We start from the raw sequence: 20477 nt of genomic DNA, 5'->3' as shown, positions 1-20477 counted from the left end.
CCCTGAAAGGCAATGGGGGCAGCTGTTGCAGCGGTGGGAATGGGGCTGGGGGAGCCAGTGCTCAATAGCCAACAGGCAGAGACCTGAGGACCTGGCTGGTGGACATCAGGGTGCTTGGGGCTATTTCCATAGCCCACTCGCTTGCCAAGGGCCTGCTTGCGGGCAGGTGAGCGAGTGTCCTTGTTGACTCTCCAGCTGCAGTTGTACAAGAGGGCTGCAGTATCAGGAATGATTCTGAGCGTGTGGAGATAGTTGGCAGCTCAGACTCAGAAGGGGAACAGCCAGAACTGGGGGAAGTTTCCTCCCTAGTGAGCTCAGATATGGATAGGCGTTCTCCTCAGGAGCTTGGCTCACAGATGGCTCGACCTGAGGGCCCCCCCTTTCCTCCTCCTTGAGAACCCAGGTCTCGGGGGAGGAGGAGAGTGCGGGGTGTGGCCTGAAGGATGATAGAGTCTGGCGCAGAGCGAAGTGGGAAAAGTTAAAGGCGGAGCTCAGACGTTCCACCCGGTTGGCTGTGCGTGATAGCCTACGTAGGGGGGCACAACGGTAAGGGAGGGGCATCCCCCCCTAAGTTATTCTGGCCGGCAAGTTCTTGTTCAACCCGCCGGCAACCTCTCCGATTCCCACTTGGCTCCCCTATTGATATTCGCAATTACGTGGAGCAGCTGTTTTCCTTTGTAGCCTCCGAGGATCTGCATTTGCGAAGAGCCTGGTAGCGAACTAATAAAGCAGTGAGCTTGAAGCCTGGTGCCTTAGAGTGTGTGATTGCGAACGGAGAGGACCAAGAGACTTGACATGCAGCTGCCCCTGCAATGTTGCAGCAAAGTGCTTCTCTGAATAATGCACAGTGACATCAGGAACTCCTTGTAGCCATGGAGCTCTGAGCTCTTCTCCGGCTCAGGCGGCACACGGCAGCACAAAGCCGCCGCTCGTTGCCCTCCCCAGGCGGTGGTGCCGCTCCTCTGGAGAGTGCCAACTTGGGTGGAACTGGGCCACCTTGTCGGGAGAAGGAAGCAATCCCCCGGCCGTGGAAGGCCCCCTGCCGAGATGCTCGGGTGGTTCCTCCCTGGCCATGTCGCCCCAAAGCTATGGCACGCAAGACAGAGTAGCACGATGCCGGTATGCTACCTGGGCCAGTTGCGAATGCGCGAAGTGTGTGCTGCCGGACGTCTTTCTCCAGCATTTCTCAGGTGAGATGAGAGGACTGGGTGGACTTGCACCATTCTGGTTTTCACCCCCCCACCGCTGCTCCGCATCACTGTGGTGGCTACTCTTTAGGAAGGGCCAGCCCAAGATGTTTTGCTGCCTGGGGCAAGGACGAGAGCCGCCGCCCCCGTTCCGCATCCAGAGGCTGACCCACCTGGCCATGGGTGATTGTGTCTGGCCGCAGGATTCCAACACAGCGGAGGACGGCGGGTCAGTTGAGGGGGTGCAGGACAGGCTGGGCGGCACAGCTCCAAGTGGGGAGAGTGTCCCCGGGGGCTCAGGAGGAATGGCCTGGGGGCGGGGGACCATCGGTGATGCCCCCAGCAACTGCTGCCTGAGGCAGGTGCCCCACTCTGCAGAGCGGTAGGGCTGGCCCTGTAATTCCCAGTGTCCCATGCACCAGCTGTTCTGAAAGAGCGGGGAAATCAAAGGGTCGAGACGTGCGACGGGGACCCCCTTCATTTTAGCTTTCTTCAGGCTCTGGGGCTGATGACGGCACGGGAGCACCACCAAGGTGGCGCCACGCCTGCCCCTGAAGAGGGTGGGTGAGTGCCACATGGGAGCACCACTGGCTGGTGGTGGTGGAGGCAAGTTGGCTGCTGATGGGACAGCAGCTACGCCTCTTGCTGGTGCCTCTGCTCTCCTTTAAGCTGGGGGTGCCAGAGTGGAGGCACTCTGGACTGGGCACAGAGATGGCAGTGCCTGGAGGGCTCTGTGCTTGCCGCTGCTGGTGGCATGGTAGAGCTGGGGCTCGCAGGGACACAGCAGTGCTCGCCCCCTTTTTTAATTAGCAGGGACACCAGCATCATCTGCCCCCCCAAGTTTAATTGCACTTCCCAGAGTGGCTGGGGTGGGGTAGGGGTGCAGATTAATTTTCCCAGCAGTGATATCTTGTTCCCTGTTGAAATGCAAAGTATTTGGGGGGTGGGCTTGTCTGGAATGGGCAATGAAGACCCATTCACTTTACAAAAGACCTGCTCTTGGTGGAGATGAAAACTGCTAGAGCTGGTTTGTTGAGATGGATCCACCCCGCTGCCTGAATGTTGGGACTCTCCTTGGGGGCGTGGCCAGGGGGACAGTCATGAGGAGCGCCTGCATGTCAAAATTTGCCACTGCATGTCAAAATTTGCCTGCATTGAGCAGGGGGTTGTTGTATCCCCTCAAATGAGACTAAGTTTTACCCCCTCCTATCCCCCATTCCGGATGTTTTTTTTTAAAATTCAGGCGTTATCCTTGCAGAATCGGGGCTTGCGATTAAAAGTATTAAGATTTACCCCCTCCTATCCCTCGCTCCGGTTGTTTTTTTTTTTAATTCAGGCGTTATCCTCGCAGAATCAGGGCTTCTCCGTGATGTTTTTTTTCCTAATTGAGGCATGATCTTCGAAGATGTGAAGCTTCACAACTTCAAAGCTTCGAAGATCATGCCTCAATCAGAAAAAAAAACATCGCGGAGAAGCCCCGATTCTGCGAGGATAACGCCTGAATTAAAAAAAACAAACATCTGGAGCGAGGGATAGGAGGGGGTAAACCTTAATCTCATTTGAAGGGATACAACAACCCCCTGCTCAGTGCAGGAAGCCTGATTCCCAGGCGGTTGCCCATCCAACTACTGACTGGGGCTGACCCCACTTAGCTTCCAAGATCAGACAAGCACGCGCACATCCAGCCCTTTGCTTGTTGCTGAGGAAGCTATGCGATTGGTAGCCAGAAGAAGACATGGGGCCATCGAGAGCTGTGACTGGACAGGAGGGAAATACAAACACCGCCGCATATGGTCAGGCAGGGGAAGGGACTATGACTGGATATGGTAGCGAAGGCGGAAAATACCGGGATATTAGGGTATTGAAAGCGGGAGCACGGAAGCGGGAAATTCCAGTTCCAATTCGAGGTGGTTACTGTGTAGTGTGAAAGGCGGGCGGTGAAACCTCATTGGAAGTGAAAAAAGGCAGTAAGTGTAGATCCAGTCCCACTTACATGCCAAAGGCCAGCTTGAAAGAAAAGGTCTTTGCCTGCCAGCGGAAGGACAGCAGAAAGGGATCCAACCTAGCCTCCCTCCTCAGGGAGTCCCACAGCTAGGAAGTGGCCACCAAAAAGGCCCTCTCTCCTAGCCCCATGAAATGATACTCCAAATGGGATGTAACTAAGCCATGCATGGCCATGGGCAACAGAGAGCCAATGTTCACTGCAGAAAGGCAGACATGCTGCCAATGTCCTCGGAAGTACAAAGTGGCCCCGGCTTAGGAACAGAGAAGATGTGCCCTGTTTTCCAGCAACGGTTTGGACTGTTGAAGGCAGCAGAGGACGGGGGTGGGGGGGATGGGGACTTTATCAGCTGCTCTTTGGAGGGTTATACTGAAACAAACAAAACCCTCCCCAGAACCACTGGCTCTTTTTCTCTAGCAGGGGTGCTGCCATCTCCAGGCACAGCAGCGTGACAAAGTTTTCGCCTCTTTCTCTGCAGAGGCCTTTTGTCCTCTGCACTAAGGGGGCAAACTTGAGTCTGAGCTGTGGCGGTCTCAACAGCAAGTGATTGAATGTGCTTCTATAGAAGAAGAAATAAATAATAATAATAATTAATAATAATAATATCCCTGCACAACAACCCTGGATATGCTAGTTTTCTACATGCAGGGAGGTTGGTTTTGAGGTGCATTCAATTGTGTGGTCCTCTGCTTACTGTGAAAAGTGGTACAGTCCAGACACAGGTGCATCATGCCAGTGAGAATGAGACCAGGCATCTGGCTGCCTCAGTAGGACCAGCGTGAGGCATGGTCACTCCAGAGATAAAGATTCATGATGATGATTCGGCATTTATATAGTAATCTTTTCAGTGAAGGCTGGTGGCTCCGATGTCAGTGGGGTGATGAATCCACTCTGGGTTTCAGTCAGAACCCTAAAAGGTGTGCGAAGCACCTTGGAGATCTCCATTAGAGTTCTGACTGGTTCGGACTGAAACCCGGAGTGAATTCACTGCCTCACTGACGTTGGGGCCACCAGCCTCCGCCGCATCTTTTTTCTCAGTATTTCTCATGCCATTCCTGTCAGGGGGGTCACGTTCATCCTGCTCTCTATACTCCAGATTTGGGGGGGGGGGCTGCAACTGAGAGACCATGGGCTGGTCCACACAATTGCTGGTGCCCATAGGTTCAGGGTGGCATGCAACCCAGGGCAATAAGCCACCCTGCCTGGGTTCGCAAGGCAGGATAAGCTGTGGCATGTGCCCACCATGGCTTGAATGTTCACAATGGTGGCCAGCATGGGCCACAACCTAGCATGGCTGATAAGCCACGGTAGGCCCCTGCGATCGTGCAAACTGGGTCACTGGCTTGCTGAAAGCCACCCAGTGAACAGAAGATGCTGCCTTGTAGTAACTCAGACTATGGGTCAGCGGTGCCTAGATTTACTGGCTAGCAGAACTTCCCAGGTTTTCGGCCAGGATTCTTTCCTGGCCCTAGCTAGAGGTGTCGGGGACTGGACCTGGGACCTTCGGCATGCAAGGGGGCTTCTACCCTGGAGGGGGCTTGTGGCTGAGGTCAGATTTGAGCCAGAGGCTTCCAAGCTCCCACTCTGTGCACCCCCTCCCCCCTCCCCCTTCCCCCCTCCCCCCTCCAAAATGGTGCACTCGCACTCCCCTTACCCTTCTGGGCACAGGACTGTAATACCTGAAAGACACCCCCCCCAGCAAATTCTGTCACTCCCCAGGTGGGCTGCATCAGGACTGAGCTAGCACCGTGTGTAACATGTGTACATGAATGCTCCTCCGCCACCTCCACGCCCCTTTCAAAGTCTGACTTGCAGGCTGGAGCTGCTCACGTAGGGGGCAGATTCAGGCCTGGGACCCTGGGTGCATCCAGGTGGCGGTCTCCTAACACTAACCCTCAAAAGGCGTTATCCACCTCTTCTGTCTTTCCCTCAAGGGGTCTTTTTTCTGCTAAGAAAAAGGCTGGAAGAAGCTGTGAGAAAACACAGGAGGGCTGCAAAAGGAAGGTGATGATGCCTCTGGATTGCCTGTAAAATTCTGTGAATGCAGCAGGGTGATCGCACAGTACAAGCCTCGTCAGGGAAAATCCCAAATTCCATACCAGACAGCTGCAAAAGAAGAGCAGACTGAAAGGGAGGTTTGCGGTAGAGCTGGGAGGGCTGTGTGTACTCTTTCCCCTGCTTGCCACTTCCCTCAATGGCCTCTTCTCCTTCCTCCTTTCCCCTCTGTCACATAGCAAAGACAGAGCCAGATCCCCAGCTGGAGAAAAGAGGACCGTAAGGAAGAGGTTGCAGGAGGAAAGGGGCGGAAAGGAGGGGAAGGGCAGGCTTCTTCTCCCCCTCCCCCGCTGCTTCCCCACCAGAAAAATGGCCATCTGGCACCACTGTCTTGCAGTGGTTTTGCCAGAGGTTTTGCTGTGTTGCTGCAGCAATTGTTCACGAGCTCTAGGGAGAGGGCATCTTCGAGGCTAGCCTGTCCTTTAAGAGGGTTCCACTTTTTTCATTGAAGGCAGGTTCTGGTGTACTGGTCTTGTGTCTTCTAGGAGCAGACAGCTGCAAACAGAGGAGACGATCATGAGCACAACCCAAGAGTGCTGGCCGCACGGAAAACACCCTCACAAAGGCACAATTCTTTAGTCAGATAATCAAAATGTGTCCCTCGGCCAGAAATGTCTGGCCTGTAGCTCTCCTCTGCCTTCCTGTTTGGCATGTGGCTTTCAGTGAACACGCAGACAAGCCATGAAACCCATGCTACTTTCTTTAGGGAGAGAGGGCTTAACTCACTGACCCATCTTAAGCAAATATGGGATTCTTTCTGTCAATTCCCCTTTTCAATGGTAGCTCTATCAAGGCCCGCCTCAACTGTGTACGGAAGCCCCAAACTCGAGGCACCCCTTTGGAATTCTTTCTGCTTGGCATAATTTTTAATCTGGGTTGCCAACATATGGATGGTGCAGCGTTAGCATCTAGGCCTGCGGCCCACCCAGGCTGTGGGATTCTAGCATGCCAGGACCACAGGTGTCTGTGCCAGCAACCCAGTTTAAAAGGAACTCATTTTTTTCCTTGGACCGGAAGTGGAATTGTCATGGTCAGGAAGGCTTGGACCCGTGAAAGTGAACACGAAGTGGAAGTTGTTTGTTTTGAGCAGGGGGGCAGAGCCTCTTTCAGGCTGGGGGCCAAATCCGGTTTCGGAGACGCTCTCGCGGGCCACATTCCGGTAGTGGGTGGGGCCAGAGGCAAGCAGGAGGAATACAAAAAAACAAACCCCAGCATATTTTAGCTTAGAACTCATCCTGCCAGTCTCTAAGCCTTAAGAACATAAGAAGAGCCCTGCTGGATCAGACCAAGGGTCCATCTAGTCCAGCATTCTGTTCACACAGTGGCCAACCAGCTGTCTACTGGGAACCCACAAGCAGGGCATGAGTGCAACAGCACCCTCCCACCCATGTTCCCCAGCAATGGGTGGACATAGGCTCACTGCCTTTGGTACTGGAGGTAGCACATAGCCATCAGGACTAGTAGCCATTGATAGCCTTCTCCTCCAGGTATTTATCTAACCCCTTTTTAAAGCCTGGGCATCACTACACCCAGTGGTAGCGAGTTCCATAGTTCAACTCTGCGCTGTGCGAAGAAGTCCTTCCTTTTATCTGTCCTGAATCTCCCACCAATCAGCTTCATGGGATGACCCTGGGTTCTAATATTTTGAGAGAGGGAGAAAAATGTCTCCCTATCCACATTCTCCACACCACGCATAATTTTGTAGACCTCTGTCATGTCTCCCCTGACCCTCCTTTTTTCCAAGCTAAGCAATCCCAGCTGTTGTAACCTTCCCTCATAGAGGAGATGCTCCAGCCCCTTGATCATTTTAGTTGTCCTGTTCTGCACTTTTTCCAGCTCTACAATATCCTTTTTTAGGTGTGGTGACCAGAACTGTACACAGAATTCCAAGTGTGGTCGCACCATAGATTTGTATAAGGGCAGTATGATGCTGGCAGTTTTATTCTCGGTTCCTTTTCTAATTATGCCTAACATGGAGTTTGCCTTTTTTACAGCAGCCGCACACTGGGTTGACATCTTCACTGAGCTGTCCACCACAACCCCAAGACCTCTTTCCTAAAATGCCTCAGGGGAGGCATTTCAACCCATTAGAATGGGGGGGGGGATTCCACAAAAAGCCAGGAAACCACCAAGTGATGGTGGCTGGGGAAAAGGGGGCTGGGGAAAAGGGGAGGGCCCTTCTGGGGAACTCTGGAGGGCCATATTGGGCTCCTTGGAAGGCCAAATGTGGCCACCTGGCCCTGAGGTTCCACAGAACGTAATGATGCCCCCCTCTCTCTCAACACTAAAGAAATGGCAGCCTTTGCTGATGGCTTTTTTAAAAGGAATTTTTAAAAAACACACACTAGAGTACCTATGTTGACTATACAAACACCATAAATTGCCCAAATGTTTTGCTTTACTAGGCACCTTCCCATTCAAACATAATGGCACAGTGTACAGACATAAAAGATATAACCCCAGAAATGTTAGAGCAAAACAGAGAGCCAGGCCGTGTTTCCATAACAACGGAAGGAGAAGCTGATGGAGGAGTACTGGATTTTAAAAAAGTTATTGGCTTTGCTGTGAGCAGGGCTCCACGAGCAGATTCTCCAGACCAGTAAAAATCGCTTCACAGAACATAGTTCCTGGTGGGGGCTGGAGTGACCGTCATCTCACTGGCAGCGGCTGCTCAACCAATAAGAGAGGCTTCCCCCCTTTCTCCTTCCCCCTGAAAGTCCAGATGTGCCTGCATTTGAGGAGCAAGCCTCATTGAGCACAATGGGAGTTACTTCTGAGTAGACACACATATGCTTGTGCTGGGAAAGGCGGGGAGAATGATGATTGATGATTTTCGTGTGGATTGGGCTGGAGACAGTTTGACCAATGAGCTGGTTTGCTTTGCTTGTCTTGTGTACACTTGCCTCACTTTTGGAGCGAGTTCCCGTAAGCGAGGTCTTGTGTGGTTTCAAAAACCTGTTTGAGCAGAGCGTGCACACAAAAGACATCTTTGTGTTCACCATGAGAGCCAAAGCTCTCTGTCTTTAAAAAAAGCCCCCGTCTGTCTCCATCGTCCGTTTGGGTGTGTGTGTACATATGTGTGTAAATATTGAGTATCTTCTTTAGCATTCCAGGCACTGAATCCGGGCACAGCATTGTTCAAAACACCACGAAGAATGAGAATTCAGGTTAGGGAATTTTGTGTAGAATCCTTTGATATTTGGTTCCTGGTGTATGATCAGTCATCACAAACCATAATTACTTATCGCCTAAAGCAGTGACCCAGCAATGGGCTCTATTGGCCAGTCTAAATGGAACATGATTGGCCTTGAACCTTGTGGTGTGCTTTGGTGTATGCAAGCTCTTTCACGACTACTTTTCATTCTCCACCCAGGAGCCATTCTCCTTGTCACACCATCTCCATTGCAGTGTCATAGGACAGTGTCATGGCCACTACCGTTTTGTTTTGCTGGGATCCCCAACATTTTTGGATCAGTGGGCACATCACAAAATGGCCTCTATGGGTGGGGCCTTGCCCATTCATAAACTGGTTGCCATGGTGAGCATGGCCAGTCATAGAACACTCATTTCCCCGAAGCAAAACTGGTAAGACTAAAAGAAAAGTAACTTGCCGAAGAACTAAGAACAAGGCAGAGGTGGCATCCAAGCTCCAAAACACAAAATCACTCTTCTGAACCCAAATAAAGTGTCTGTTAAGAAATAAAAATCTGGTGGGGCAGGGAGCCTGGCGGGTGCCGAGAGGTGTCGGTGAGCACCCACATGCACCACGTTGGAGACCTCAGTTTTGCAGTATCCACTGCTGCTACTTCCCATCCCACCTCTCCCCAGGACATCCTGGCGCAAGAGTTGGTCACTGCCCTCTGCAGGCTCACTGACACTAGAGAATGAACACCACAGCACCGATGGCAACAGCCGTTCTATGTCAAGTGCTTCTGTTACTGAGCATGGAGTTGCAGCAGTGCAAATATTTACTCCAGAAAAAAGAAAATCATAAGCTGACAGCTGTGGAAACTGAAAATAACTGTAATGCAGGTAACCATGTGTCCGTCAAACACGTGTCCATCAGTGCGCAAGGCAACATGGGAACCCAATGGTTGTAAGTAAACTAATAAAGACATGACAATCTGCTGATCTCTCACATCGTTCCAAATTTGTACCTCTAGCGGCTGCCTCAGTCTGCCTCATGGTATGGCCAACACCGCCACAAAAATAATGGCAAACCTCCCTTGGTCTAGTCGGTGATTTAGTCCCCCACCACTTGACCCTACCATCCAGTGGGTGAATTCTCTTGGGGGCAGATTTTGTCTCTCCCTCTTTCTATTATCATGAATGCTGAGGGCACTTTACTTAAGTAAGGTATTTGCCACACGTTTCCAATTATGAGCAGGGTCTCCAGGGAAATAGAATACAGTGCAGTTTCTCCTTTCTCCTAAGTTATTATCGAAATAACCACCTTTGCCAGTACATCAGCAAGGAGATGATAAAGACCCATGAATTCCAGTTCTGGAGATACCTGACAGCAAATCCTTGTCATTTGCTTTACTGTGCCCGAAGGCCAAACCTGCAGATATGTGCCAAACCACCTCAGGTGTTAGGTAGCATTGTATGTTTTCAGCATAAGATGCCACTGACTTCAAGGTTATAATGAAGAAAATTGCACAACACGTTCTTTAAAACTGCAGGCATTTCTGGTAGCACACGCACGCATATACATACAGAAATACATTAATCTGCAGGAAAAACAGCCAAGGGTCATGTGACAGATCTCCTCAGTATCCGTGATGACTATGAAAGGTGTCCTGCTTTAGCTAAAGGCCGTTTACGTAGACTAAACGTTTACTTTTTAGCTAAAAGTTTACGTAGACTAAGACGGCGAAAATAAGGGGAACACAAATAGCGTAGCGTCTACGCTATTTGCGTTCCCCTTATTTTCGCCGTCTTAGTCTACGTAAATGTTTACGTAGACTAAGACGTGCCAAAATAAAGAACGCAAATGGTGGCGCCCATGGGTGCTGCCATTTGCGTACATGCGTTTTTTCTTCTTCTTTTAAATCAGCCGTGATAGGCTACATAAACATTTACGTAGCCTATCACAGCTGACTGCAGGGATGCGGAGCGGAGCCGGCCGGGCAGAATTTTGGGGGGAGGGACGGAGCGCCTCCCTCCCACCTCAAATCAATTTCGCTGAAAGGTGACTTTCGTACATCCCTAGCGCTCTCTCTCTCTCTCTCTCTCACACACACACACACTTCCACTGCTGCATGTAGCATTATATGGACACAAGAACAGAGCGACATCCCCTGCCCCTTCAGCTAGAGTAGAGAGGGATGACAGATACCCTGTAAGTCACAGAACCATCAGTGTTAGCAGTGTGTAGTGAATCATATTTTGGGCCCCACTTTCAAGGCTGTGTGTCAAATTCTGTGCTGAGCAAAGCTGAACTCTTTGACCCGTCTAAATTATGCAATGTGAGTCATTTCTCTCATTTTGAAAAATGTATTCTGTATTGTTATTTTGCATACTTCACCCTGATTTTGTTAGTCACTGGGAAAGGCAAGGAGCCTTGTAAGGAATTGGAGCCCCCCCCCCCAAGCACCTCCACCTGCAACCACCCCCCTGGCTTCTGAGCCTTCAGCAAGCATTACTTCCATGCTTTCAAGAATATCTTCGTAGCCATACGGGCTAGAAACCTGCTTAAAAATAAAAGCGGAGACTCTTGGGAAGCTAAACCCTGAGCCCAACAACACCATATTCTGTGCTTCCGCAGCATCACTGCATACACAGAGCCCTATCTATCATCGTTTGTTAAACAGGGTTTGCAGGTTGTTGTAATGTTTCAAAAACTTGCTAAACCCGTTTAACTAGAGACAATAGTGGGAGAAAAGAAAATAGTGTGCATACCTTTAACTCTCTTGTTTAAAAAGCCTTTTGTATGTAGTTTTGTACAGTGTGGCTGCTAGTGCTTCACAGGCCACAAAAGGAACATCTTACATGTTAAATGTATATAATATACTCCTTACTAACTCTGTCTTTCAGATCAAGAAAAACAGCACAGTCACAGCAGGGGGAGAGTTGAGACAGTCTTTAAGGGGTATCTTTTGGATGAGTTACCCTGCAGCTCCAATTCAGGTAACATTCATCCTTTCAAGAGGAGTACATTATGAAATGGCTGTCCTAGATCCAACTTTACAGAGGAAAAAAATAGAGAGAGATGGATCCATTCCAAAGAGCCAGACATTTTCCAAGAATCCCTCTCTTTACTCCTTTAATTAATTCCACTAGAGAAAATACATGAGTTTGCTGAAACTGGATACACTGGGAGTATCAGTTGAAAGGTGTTGAAGTCCTGTATTTTTTCTAAAGTAACTTGAATTTATGTGCACATCAGCCAAAAGTCGTAAGAACATTTTAAGCTTTTGAAAGTGGAGTAGCCAGGGGAGGATGGGGTGGTGGAGTGGAGTCAAAAGAACATTTAGAGACCAGAAATCTTACCAAGAAATATAATTTAAACCCAGTTGTGATGATCAAAATAAAAAATCTCACACCAGTGAGACAATTTTCTCTCCCCCACCCTATAAAACATCTACCTAAAAGGAAATGGTACAAAAACATTCCTTTAGCATAACACAGAAAAGTTACTTACACCGATTAACAATCAACATTTGACTATACGAACAAAAACATTCCTTTAGCATAACACAGAAAAGTTACTTACACTGATTAACAATCAACATTTGACCTATACGATTGTCTTGGCAGGCAAAGAATGTGCAGACAGCAAATAGGAAAAGCTTTTGAAAAATGGAATGGCAGCAACCCCCCTCCCCAATAAAATAGAACTCTTTATACGTACTGTATACAGCAAATCTTATAGGTACTTAAAAAAAAGAAGTATGTTACATAGGTTGAATCAGAATGGTGCTCTCTTCTGTACATAGGACACTCTCAATTCCTCTGCATCCTAACCACCACTCTACGCAGACAATTTACTAAGCTTAGGTTGAATATGGCTGGTCCCCAAAATGTGCTACTCACGGGCCTTTTGCATGCTGATTGGTATTTAGGGATGTACAAAGCTGTCCTATACTGAGTCAGACCCTGGGTCCATCTAGCCCAGTATAGTCGACAACTGATTGGCAGCAGCGGCTCTCCGGGGTTTCAGAAAGGCGTTTTTCCAGCCCTGCCTGGAGATGCTGAGGGTTGAACCTGGGACCTTCTCCATGCAAAGCAGGGGCTTTGCCACTGGCATTTTATCCGTGTGTGTGTGTGTGTGTGTGTGTGTGTGTGAAGAAAACAGTGGCAAGGCTCCATCTTTGAGCAGGATGGAGAAATATTATTTGAAAATACCTAGATGGACTTAATTTAAAAAAAAATCAAAAACAGATCAGGAAGACTGCAGGCAAGCTCCCAGCCTGCAGTGGCCTTTTTCTATGCATGTTTCATGTCATGCAGGAGTTTGCAAACCTAAAATAACCCGTGTTAAAGGGTACAATGTAGAGACATAGGAACAGCATGTTTCTGGTCCTTGGATGCAGAGAGCATCCAAGGCGAGAAAGATAAAGGTAAAAGGTCAATGAAGACGTACACTGCAAAAGAGCTCTAGTGTGTGGAGGGGAGGGGTTGCAAATTCTCCACTGCTGTGTTCTACAAGGAAACAATGTGGTGCCTGGAAAAATACTTCCAAAGGGGCATCATCTGACAGTGTCATTGCACAGATCGGAGGGATGACTCCATCAAAGACAAGAAACACCATAATTTAGTTTGTCTTGGGGTCAGCTAGATGCAACACTACATGTGTCACTTGCAATCATGTAACATCAGGGAAGATTTCCGTTGGGATCACAGCACATGGGGAGCGACATAACCCTTTTTTGCCCTGCTGTGGTCCTGATGAAAATCGCCCTCCTTCCAAGACCAGAGATGGAATCCTTCATAGGTGCCAATAGACGCTTCTCTCTCGGGGCTAATAGCAGCTTTGGGGACGGAGGGTTTGCGTTTGAGCCATGGAAGGTGGAGAAATGGTTGCGCTTCCTCTCCCCAAGTGCAGCAGTGCTGATGTAAATGGCCCTCACCCCTCTTTTGTTTAACTGATGAAAGTGATGCATTTAGAGTCACGTCCAGTTTGGCGTGGGAGCAGCTTGATGACGAATCAGATGGTTGAGCTCACACTCGTCTTTGCTCTGGTGTCAAGGCGGCCACGGGGAAGGCATTCCCAAAGAGGCTCCAGCAGGGGGGAAAACCCAGAATAAATACTGAGTAATGTGTGACTCGTCTTCTGTTGGAGGAATATATACAGTATTTTCATCTATAAGACTTTCTTCCTTTTTTTAGAAGTAAATGTACTTTTCCTTTTTTTAAAAAAAACTATTTTCTCACATATTTCTCCATTTTAAAATTCAGATTATATCATTTTTATTCTATTGTGATTTCAGAATATGAAATTTTCTATAAACATTTATACGTCGCTTTCGCCCCTCCACACGGGGGACGCCAAAGCAGCTAACATTGAGGAAGAATAAAGCAGCCAGTAAACAATGACATCATTAATTCCACTGAAGACAAGGGCAGAATACATAAAGTGTATGCAGGGTATTGTATTGGTTTTTGTCTTTCTATTTACATGAAAGATTTTTTTCCCCTTTGAGAAAGATATTAAATATCAAAACAGATTGGGAATATAAACAAATCTGTACAGCTGTTTTCTTTTTGTATGAGGTACTTCCTATGGCTGGTTTTTGATCTCTTGTCGTCGTACACACAGACCAGGATGGGGGACGGTTCATGTACTCTGTTAGGGTCTCACTGAAATACAAAATCAAGCGGGGGGCAAACACTAGAGTGATCAGGGCTCTCTTGGTGACGGCTCACAACTCTTCTCAGAACTCCCAGTGCATTTATAAATCAGCGGTTCCATTGATGCACAGCCATGGAGAAGAAAGCCTGGAGCCTCTGAATAAGGCTGGAAAATGTCACCCACCCACAACAACAACTCCAGAAGTTCTGGAACGGGAAGCAAAACCAAGAAATGAAATGAGTTTGAACTTGCCAAGGGCAGGGCTGCAGTTTGGTCCACTGCGAAGACGCGGTGCAAAGCTGTCCCAGTTTGGCTGGACAAGGTCTCAAAGTTAAGAGGTTTTTGCATCGACTCATCTCTACCCTTGTGGCTACTCTGAGGCACTTAAGAAACAGAGATCACTTTTCTTTGCCAAGTGACGGACAGGCCACTGAGGTCCAATGACCAATTTAAGGGTAGGTTTTGGTCCCCAAACCATGATATAAAAACCACCCCATGGGGCAATAACTAACCCCCCCCACCCCCATCCCACTCCACCCGTACAGAATAGTAACTGGAGGCAGTTGCCCTGGTTTTGAGGTACTCCTTGGCATCCACACCCACTGGACCCTTCTTCTGATATAGGCCATTTGGCTTTGGGAAGGAAGCATGTTGCTTTTGCGGGTGCAGGCCAACCAGCATGGTATTTTGGTGTCATGGGAAAAATCATTGAATGATCTGAACCTAAGACTCCCAAGAAGAGCCTTGCTGGATCAGCCCAAGGTGCCATTGACTCCAGCACCCTGTTTCCAACAGTGGTCAGCCAAATTCTCCCAGAAGCCCACAAGCAAGGATGAAGGCAATAGCCACTGCTGTTGTTGTTCAAGGGAGGGGTCAAGGAGCCCCCCCCCCCCGCAGCATCTGTGGTGACGTTACCGGGTGATTTTGGTGTGGTGTTCTTGAGAAAGGCCCCTCTCACAGAAAAAAGATTATTGGAAACTGAATCAGGAAAGCCAACATCTCCTCCTTTGGGGAAGGGTGTTGCCATGACATTGAAATGTGAGGTACAATCCTGCAGCTCCTCCTTCCTGCAGGGGAAGGGATGTGTGTGTGTCCCGATGGCCCCTGCTAACCCCTGGAGGCACCACGTGGGGCTATTTTTAGTGTCACATGACTCCATGACCTGCCTGACCCTCCACCTCTCCAAACGAACTTTGGAGTTTCCAGTGAAAACTGATCACAGAATTACACGGTGTCCCCAATGCAAACAGTGTAGTGTTTTGCAGACACAAATTATCTACTGAGGATAAATTCCACGACAGGACAGAAAAACAAACTTCGGTATCACCAAGGCTGGCATTCAACACATAACCAGGGTCTTTGGAATGACCATTTTCCTTCCGCGCCCCCCACAAACATCACAGATACGTCAAAACACTTGGTAACACAATGCAAGCTTTGGTATCAGCCATGTCTGTCATTTATTAGCATCTCCTCCGCTAAGGAGAACGGTATTTAAGTCTCTTAGTGTTTTAGTGGCAGCTAAGCACGCTCCGGGAGAGAGCGCAGGACAGGAAGGCCTGGCGTGCTATGGTCCATGGGGTCACGAAGAGTCGGACACGACTGAACGACTGAACAACAACAACAAAGTTTCTCTTTCATTTTTATGACTAATTGTTAACACCTCAGAGCTAAATATTCAGAGCGAAAACTGCCAGGGGAGCCCTCTTTCAATGCATTTGTAACGGAGGACTCCACGTGTTCCAAGGACTCTTCGTGCCTTCTGGCTTTGATTTCAACAGTTTCTTTATCTCTGAAACAGGTGATGATTTCAGAAGTCGCAGACTGCAAGGCCGTAAATAATACTGCCACTGGTGTTGCCACTGGCATGCGTGTGTGGTGGGAATGAGATTGTGACAGGTGTGCAAATATTATGGGTAGTGAAGATCTTTCTTGGGCAGCAGGCCCAGAGGGGCGGCAGGGGGCTCTTTCCTTTCAAGGGGAGAGCAGTTATTGAACGTAACGCACATTACTGACAAGAAGAGAGACCTGTCACTGAAGAGAGACCTGTCACAGTCTTCAGGCTAGTTCCACGGTTTCCTAGCTCCTGCCTTCAAGATCCAGGCAGGGAAATGGGGAGAAGGTCTCTGAAGATTGTACTGTCAGAATGGCTCGACGCATGGAACTGCTCGATCGGATTGAAGGACAGAGGTGCCATTTTGGGCTTCAGACCAGAATACTGGAGTGGGGGAAGGATTTCAGTATGTGGAGGGTGAGATTTACAGCAAAGCTCAGAGGCTCTTGAATATATATGATGAAATTAAAATCATAATCCTAAGTATTTATATAGTCTTTCTGAATGCTCAGAGCACTTCAATCCATGGGGTTGTATCCAATGGCGACCGGCTGCACATGGCCCGTTCGGTTGCGCGAGTGGCCCCCACTGCTTGGGGAACGATGATTTAGCACTTCTGGGGGCAGCCGGAAGCAATCGTTTCTGGAAGGGGGCAGGCTGGTGAGGCATAACTGCCTCCTTCCAGAAATGAACGTTTCTGCTTGTTTGGGCGCTTTCTCCCAGAAGCACTCAGTCGCTATTGCGCAAGCGGTTGGGGCACAGCAGAATTGGCAGGACCGGCCCTGCACAGAATGAAAGCAGCAGTGGGCCCTGTGGACAGAATTGGATACTGCCCGTGATCTTGCAATCCTTGCAACAACTGTGCAAGATAGGACAGTAGGCAAACTGATGGGGGTGGTGGTGGCAGTGTCAGACTGAGAGTAAGGAGGGTGTGGTAATCAACCACGTAATGAGGTTGTGGGCTTCTCGGTTCATAGCTCTGCCTCCTAACTGCTACAGCCAACACACTCTCTCTCTTGAGAGAACTTTTAAAAAAATTCCTCACAACATCCAGATATCTAGACAGGCTGGATTCACATGAGGCCTGGAATACAAAGGGTGTAGTGTGTTTGTCTGTGTGCGATTTCCCCCTCCCGTCCTAAATGGCCTTCACTGGGAAGGACCCAAATAATTTTGATAACTCCATGGGTGAGAATGTACATGGGACCTAAGCATTGGTTCTAGGCTAGTTTTTCCCCTGATGCTTACTTTTCCATCTGCAGGGAACTGTGTTGTGTAAAGGAGCATTCAATCATGTGACACACACACCTTCCCCGAAGTGGTATAGTCCAGACACAGGCTGACTACCCCCTTAGTGGTTTGCAAGTAGTGGGTCCTAGTTCTCCCAGAGATGATGAGTCTAAGTTGTACCACTTCAGACCGTGTGCGTGCGCGTGTGCATGTTTGTGTGTTTTACATGATGGAATGCTGCTCTGTAACAACAAATAAAAAGTAAAAAATCAATCCCTGTATATAGAAAGCTAACAGGGCAGTGAGAAGGCAAGGGCAGGACCCATCTTCCCCTGACATGCTAGATTTCTATCTACAGGGATATTTTATATGGAGAAGCATTCAGTCATGTGATTCTCCCACCTACATGCACATTTCAGGGAGAACTAGGCCTATGTTAGTGGAGCATCTTTTGCTGATGTTATCCAAGCCCATTCTCCAATATCACTGATGGGCAAAGTGATCTGCAGGCGTAACTGGGAGACTGTACCGGGCCTCACCTGTTATAGCATCACTGCAACATGAAAACAGATTAGGCAAGGCGCTTGATGTGGGCAACAAGCTGTGGGGAAAAGTCCTTTTGGGTTCAGGTTGCTCAAAAAAGCATTTTCTTGCATCAAGGGACCCCCCACCAGCAGCTTTCAGACCCAAGTGGTTAACATTTCCCTGTTTGTACCCCCAGCTTTCCTCATTTCAGTAATATGATGGGGGGGGGGGAGATGCAGGAAGAACAATCTTGTTGCTACTATTGTTAAATAATGGTGTGCTGGACATTCTTGCCAATACTTGCAAATCACACAGAAATCTACCAGTAGCTCCAGATCTGCCTTCTGCCCAGCTCTGACCTACATTAAAGGTCAAAGGTGGGTAAACAGAAAGACATCAGCACAGCCCCAAACCAAACCTCACCTGGGCCTAAAGCAGAATCTATTTTCTTTGGGGAAATGCCTACCTCCCGCAGTTTCTGTAATACCAACAGACAGACTGATCCGTAAGGAACCCAAGGCACCAGCTCAGCTACCTTCGTAAGGGGACTAAGGGACACCCTTCTTCCCAGGAGGTGTCACCCCCTTGCACTTGGCAGCCGCCGCTGTGCGCACTTCTGCTCTCAGGAAGATACGGAGCCTGTGCCTTGGTTGCTGATGTCCAAGCTTCCAAACGGGGGTGCCGACAAACTGCCACGCATAGTCCTGAGCAGCCACCCTTTCCCCTCTCTCAGTAGGTTTTTGAGCATCTGGTACAGCTTCTCCACATGCCAAAACTCATTTCCACACGGGGACCACCGATTCTGGATCCAGAAGAGTATCCTGAGTGCTCTTGGAGGGTTCAGTGCCAGCAAGGCCCAAGTACATTAATTCTGGCCATAGGTTAGCCTAACTCCGGCCCCTTATGACATTTCCACATTGGAAGGAGGGCTTAGAACGTAATGAGTTTCTGATCTTTAAAAATGGAGATAGGTAAAATACATTTTTCCCAAACTGAAGGTACTCTTAAGAGAGTCAGATCCTCCCCTTGCTTCTGGAGTTGAAAATTACATCCTTTGTGATGAAACCCCCTCAAACAATGGATAGAGATTCTGAAAACCCTGGAATGCACACCTCAGGACCTGAGAGAAGCAATATCTCCAGCAAGGTCTGTTATAGAGTCGGAAGTGTGAGGTTGTTCTTCTGAGATACATTTGATATATGGAAAACCAAGTGACAAAAGCATCACCCAACGAGGCCTGGTAGGAAAACTAAGCACTTAATCACAGTTTCAGAGGCAGGTTCAAGGGATGAAGGTGATGGAGAAGAGAAGAAAACACTGTTTAGAAAATGACTCAGAACCCACCCACACTGCTATTTTTCTTTTGTCTCCATGAGTGGTTCAATTCTACCTCTGAGAAATTGGCTGCTACAAAATTAACTCCCAAAGGAGCTCACGGTGAGATTAAAATCCACTGTCAAGGAAATATATCTAAGCATGGCTACAGGATCAGTCTTTTGGTGGCTGGGATGGGTGGGGGTGGAGGGACTCGAACAATGCAATCTATTAAAAACTGCTGTGCCAACTAGAAAAATTGCAGCAGGGAAAATGAATTAGAGTGCTATTAGAATTCTCTCTGTAGACAAGTGCCAGAGGAAAAACATAACCAACTTGAAAGCAAACCGTCCAGTCAGGATTGTTCTTACTTTACCAATATGGTGCTTACCACCTACAGTTGAAGAAGCTCAATTCCTCTTAGGAAAGGGCTGGGCTCAGAGAGGAAATGCTGGTGGTGACAGTGCATGCACCGGGCACCAGTGCATGCACCGGGCACCAGCAGGTTGGAGGGATGGCTTTAGATGTGTGCCTCTGTGGCTGGAGAGCCCGGAAGGAGCTCTCCGTTCATCATGGTCTCTGAAACCAGCATCTTGTCCTTCCCAGAATCCAGCCGCTTCTTCCTGAGCTGTCTTTGATGGATCAGAGGAACAATAGCCAGCACCAGACCCCCAACTATGGGAGGGATTCCAGCCAAGTAGAAGGCGAAGTGGTAATTCCCAAAATGGCTACGGAGTAACCCTAGAAAACAGAAGAGCATGGTTCATGGTCTTGGCAACTTCACAATGGATTTAAGTTTCTTTGTGCCCAGGAAAGAGAGAGCACAATCTGGATCCATGAAAATAACTGTGTCAGGACTTAAACCCCTGGCAGGCCTTGAACCAATAACTTGAGGTCTGTCAGTCCAGGATTCAGCCCACATGCTACAACTCTGTTCTGGGAACTGGAGGGAACTATAGGGATATCAGCCACCCCAACACGGATGCTTCCTTATATTAAGAGGCCAGAGTGTCAGTGTTAGGAGGGAGGTCCTTTGTGATCCCTATTAAAGTTTCTGGGACAGAATTGCTCGCCGGACTAAGAAACCAGGAGACTTGCTCTGAATGCTCTCTCCTTGCTGGCTATCGATTGCCTTTGCCTAATTTCGCCTTGTCCTGTCCTCAGCTTAATTGGAGGTCGGTCTGACAAATGGGGACTTTGGTCATCTGCACTGCACAGGTCACTGTTAGACTTGAATCTAAAGGTGTAACAGGATCATCTAAATTTGATCATCTAAATGATTTGAAACAAATCATTTAAATTTGATCATTCAGCACCAGCAGTGAGCCTCAAAGGATGCTTCAAGCGTTTGCTTTTATCCGCTTTTTATCAAAATTATGATTCTATGATAATACATGTTTGAATTTCAAACAAGCATCTTTTCTTCCTTTCTTTTTCAAATAGAGAACTAATGAATCCCCAGAAGTACAAAAGATGTTTCTGCCAGAGATGTCAAGAAGAGGCAGTACCCATTTTTGTACAAGGTCTCTTTCATCT

General features: G+C 48.5%; 1 protein-coding gene and 1 long non-coding RNA gene across 3 annotated transcripts in view; one reads left to right on the top strand and one right to left on the bottom strand.

Moving 5' to 3' along the window:
- Nucleotides 1-465: 465 nt before the first annotated feature.
- LOC146338643 (uncharacterized) lies at nt 466-13924 on the top strand. The gene is made up of 3 exons (XR_014784878.1): nt 466-1190; nt 11281-11373; nt 13677-13924. It is a non-coding gene; the product is annotated as an uncharacterized LOC146338643 (long non-coding RNA).
- Nucleotides 11735-20477, bottom strand: part of SLC16A2 (solute carrier family 16 member 2) — a 147625-nt gene continuing 138882 nt past the window's right edge. Inside the window, exons 6-7 of one of the 2 annotated variants that reach the window (XR_014784877.1) lie at nt 19333-19682; nt 11735-13519 (exon numbers count right to left, since the gene is read on the bottom strand). Coding sequence is in view for 1 of the 2 variants with exons in the window: in XM_084814196.1 (XP_084670322.1) it covers nt 19462-19682 (221 nt within the window). In the remaining variant the exon portion in view is untranslated. Of the gene's footprint in view, nt 13520-13628; nt 19683-20477 lie in introns of those variants that run through there. The other variant, XM_084814196.1, reaches the window with a different exon arrangement.

This window comes from Heloderma suspectum, chromosome 9 (assembly GCF_057233095.1).
Source record: "Heloderma suspectum isolate Gila_16-S chromosome 9, 16-S_ref, whole genome shotgun sequence".
Classification (NCBI taxonomy): domain Eukaryota; kingdom Metazoa; phylum Chordata; class Lepidosauria; order Squamata; family Helodermatidae; genus Heloderma; species Heloderma suspectum.
This window is presented reverse-complemented; position numbering and strand designations above follow the sequence as displayed.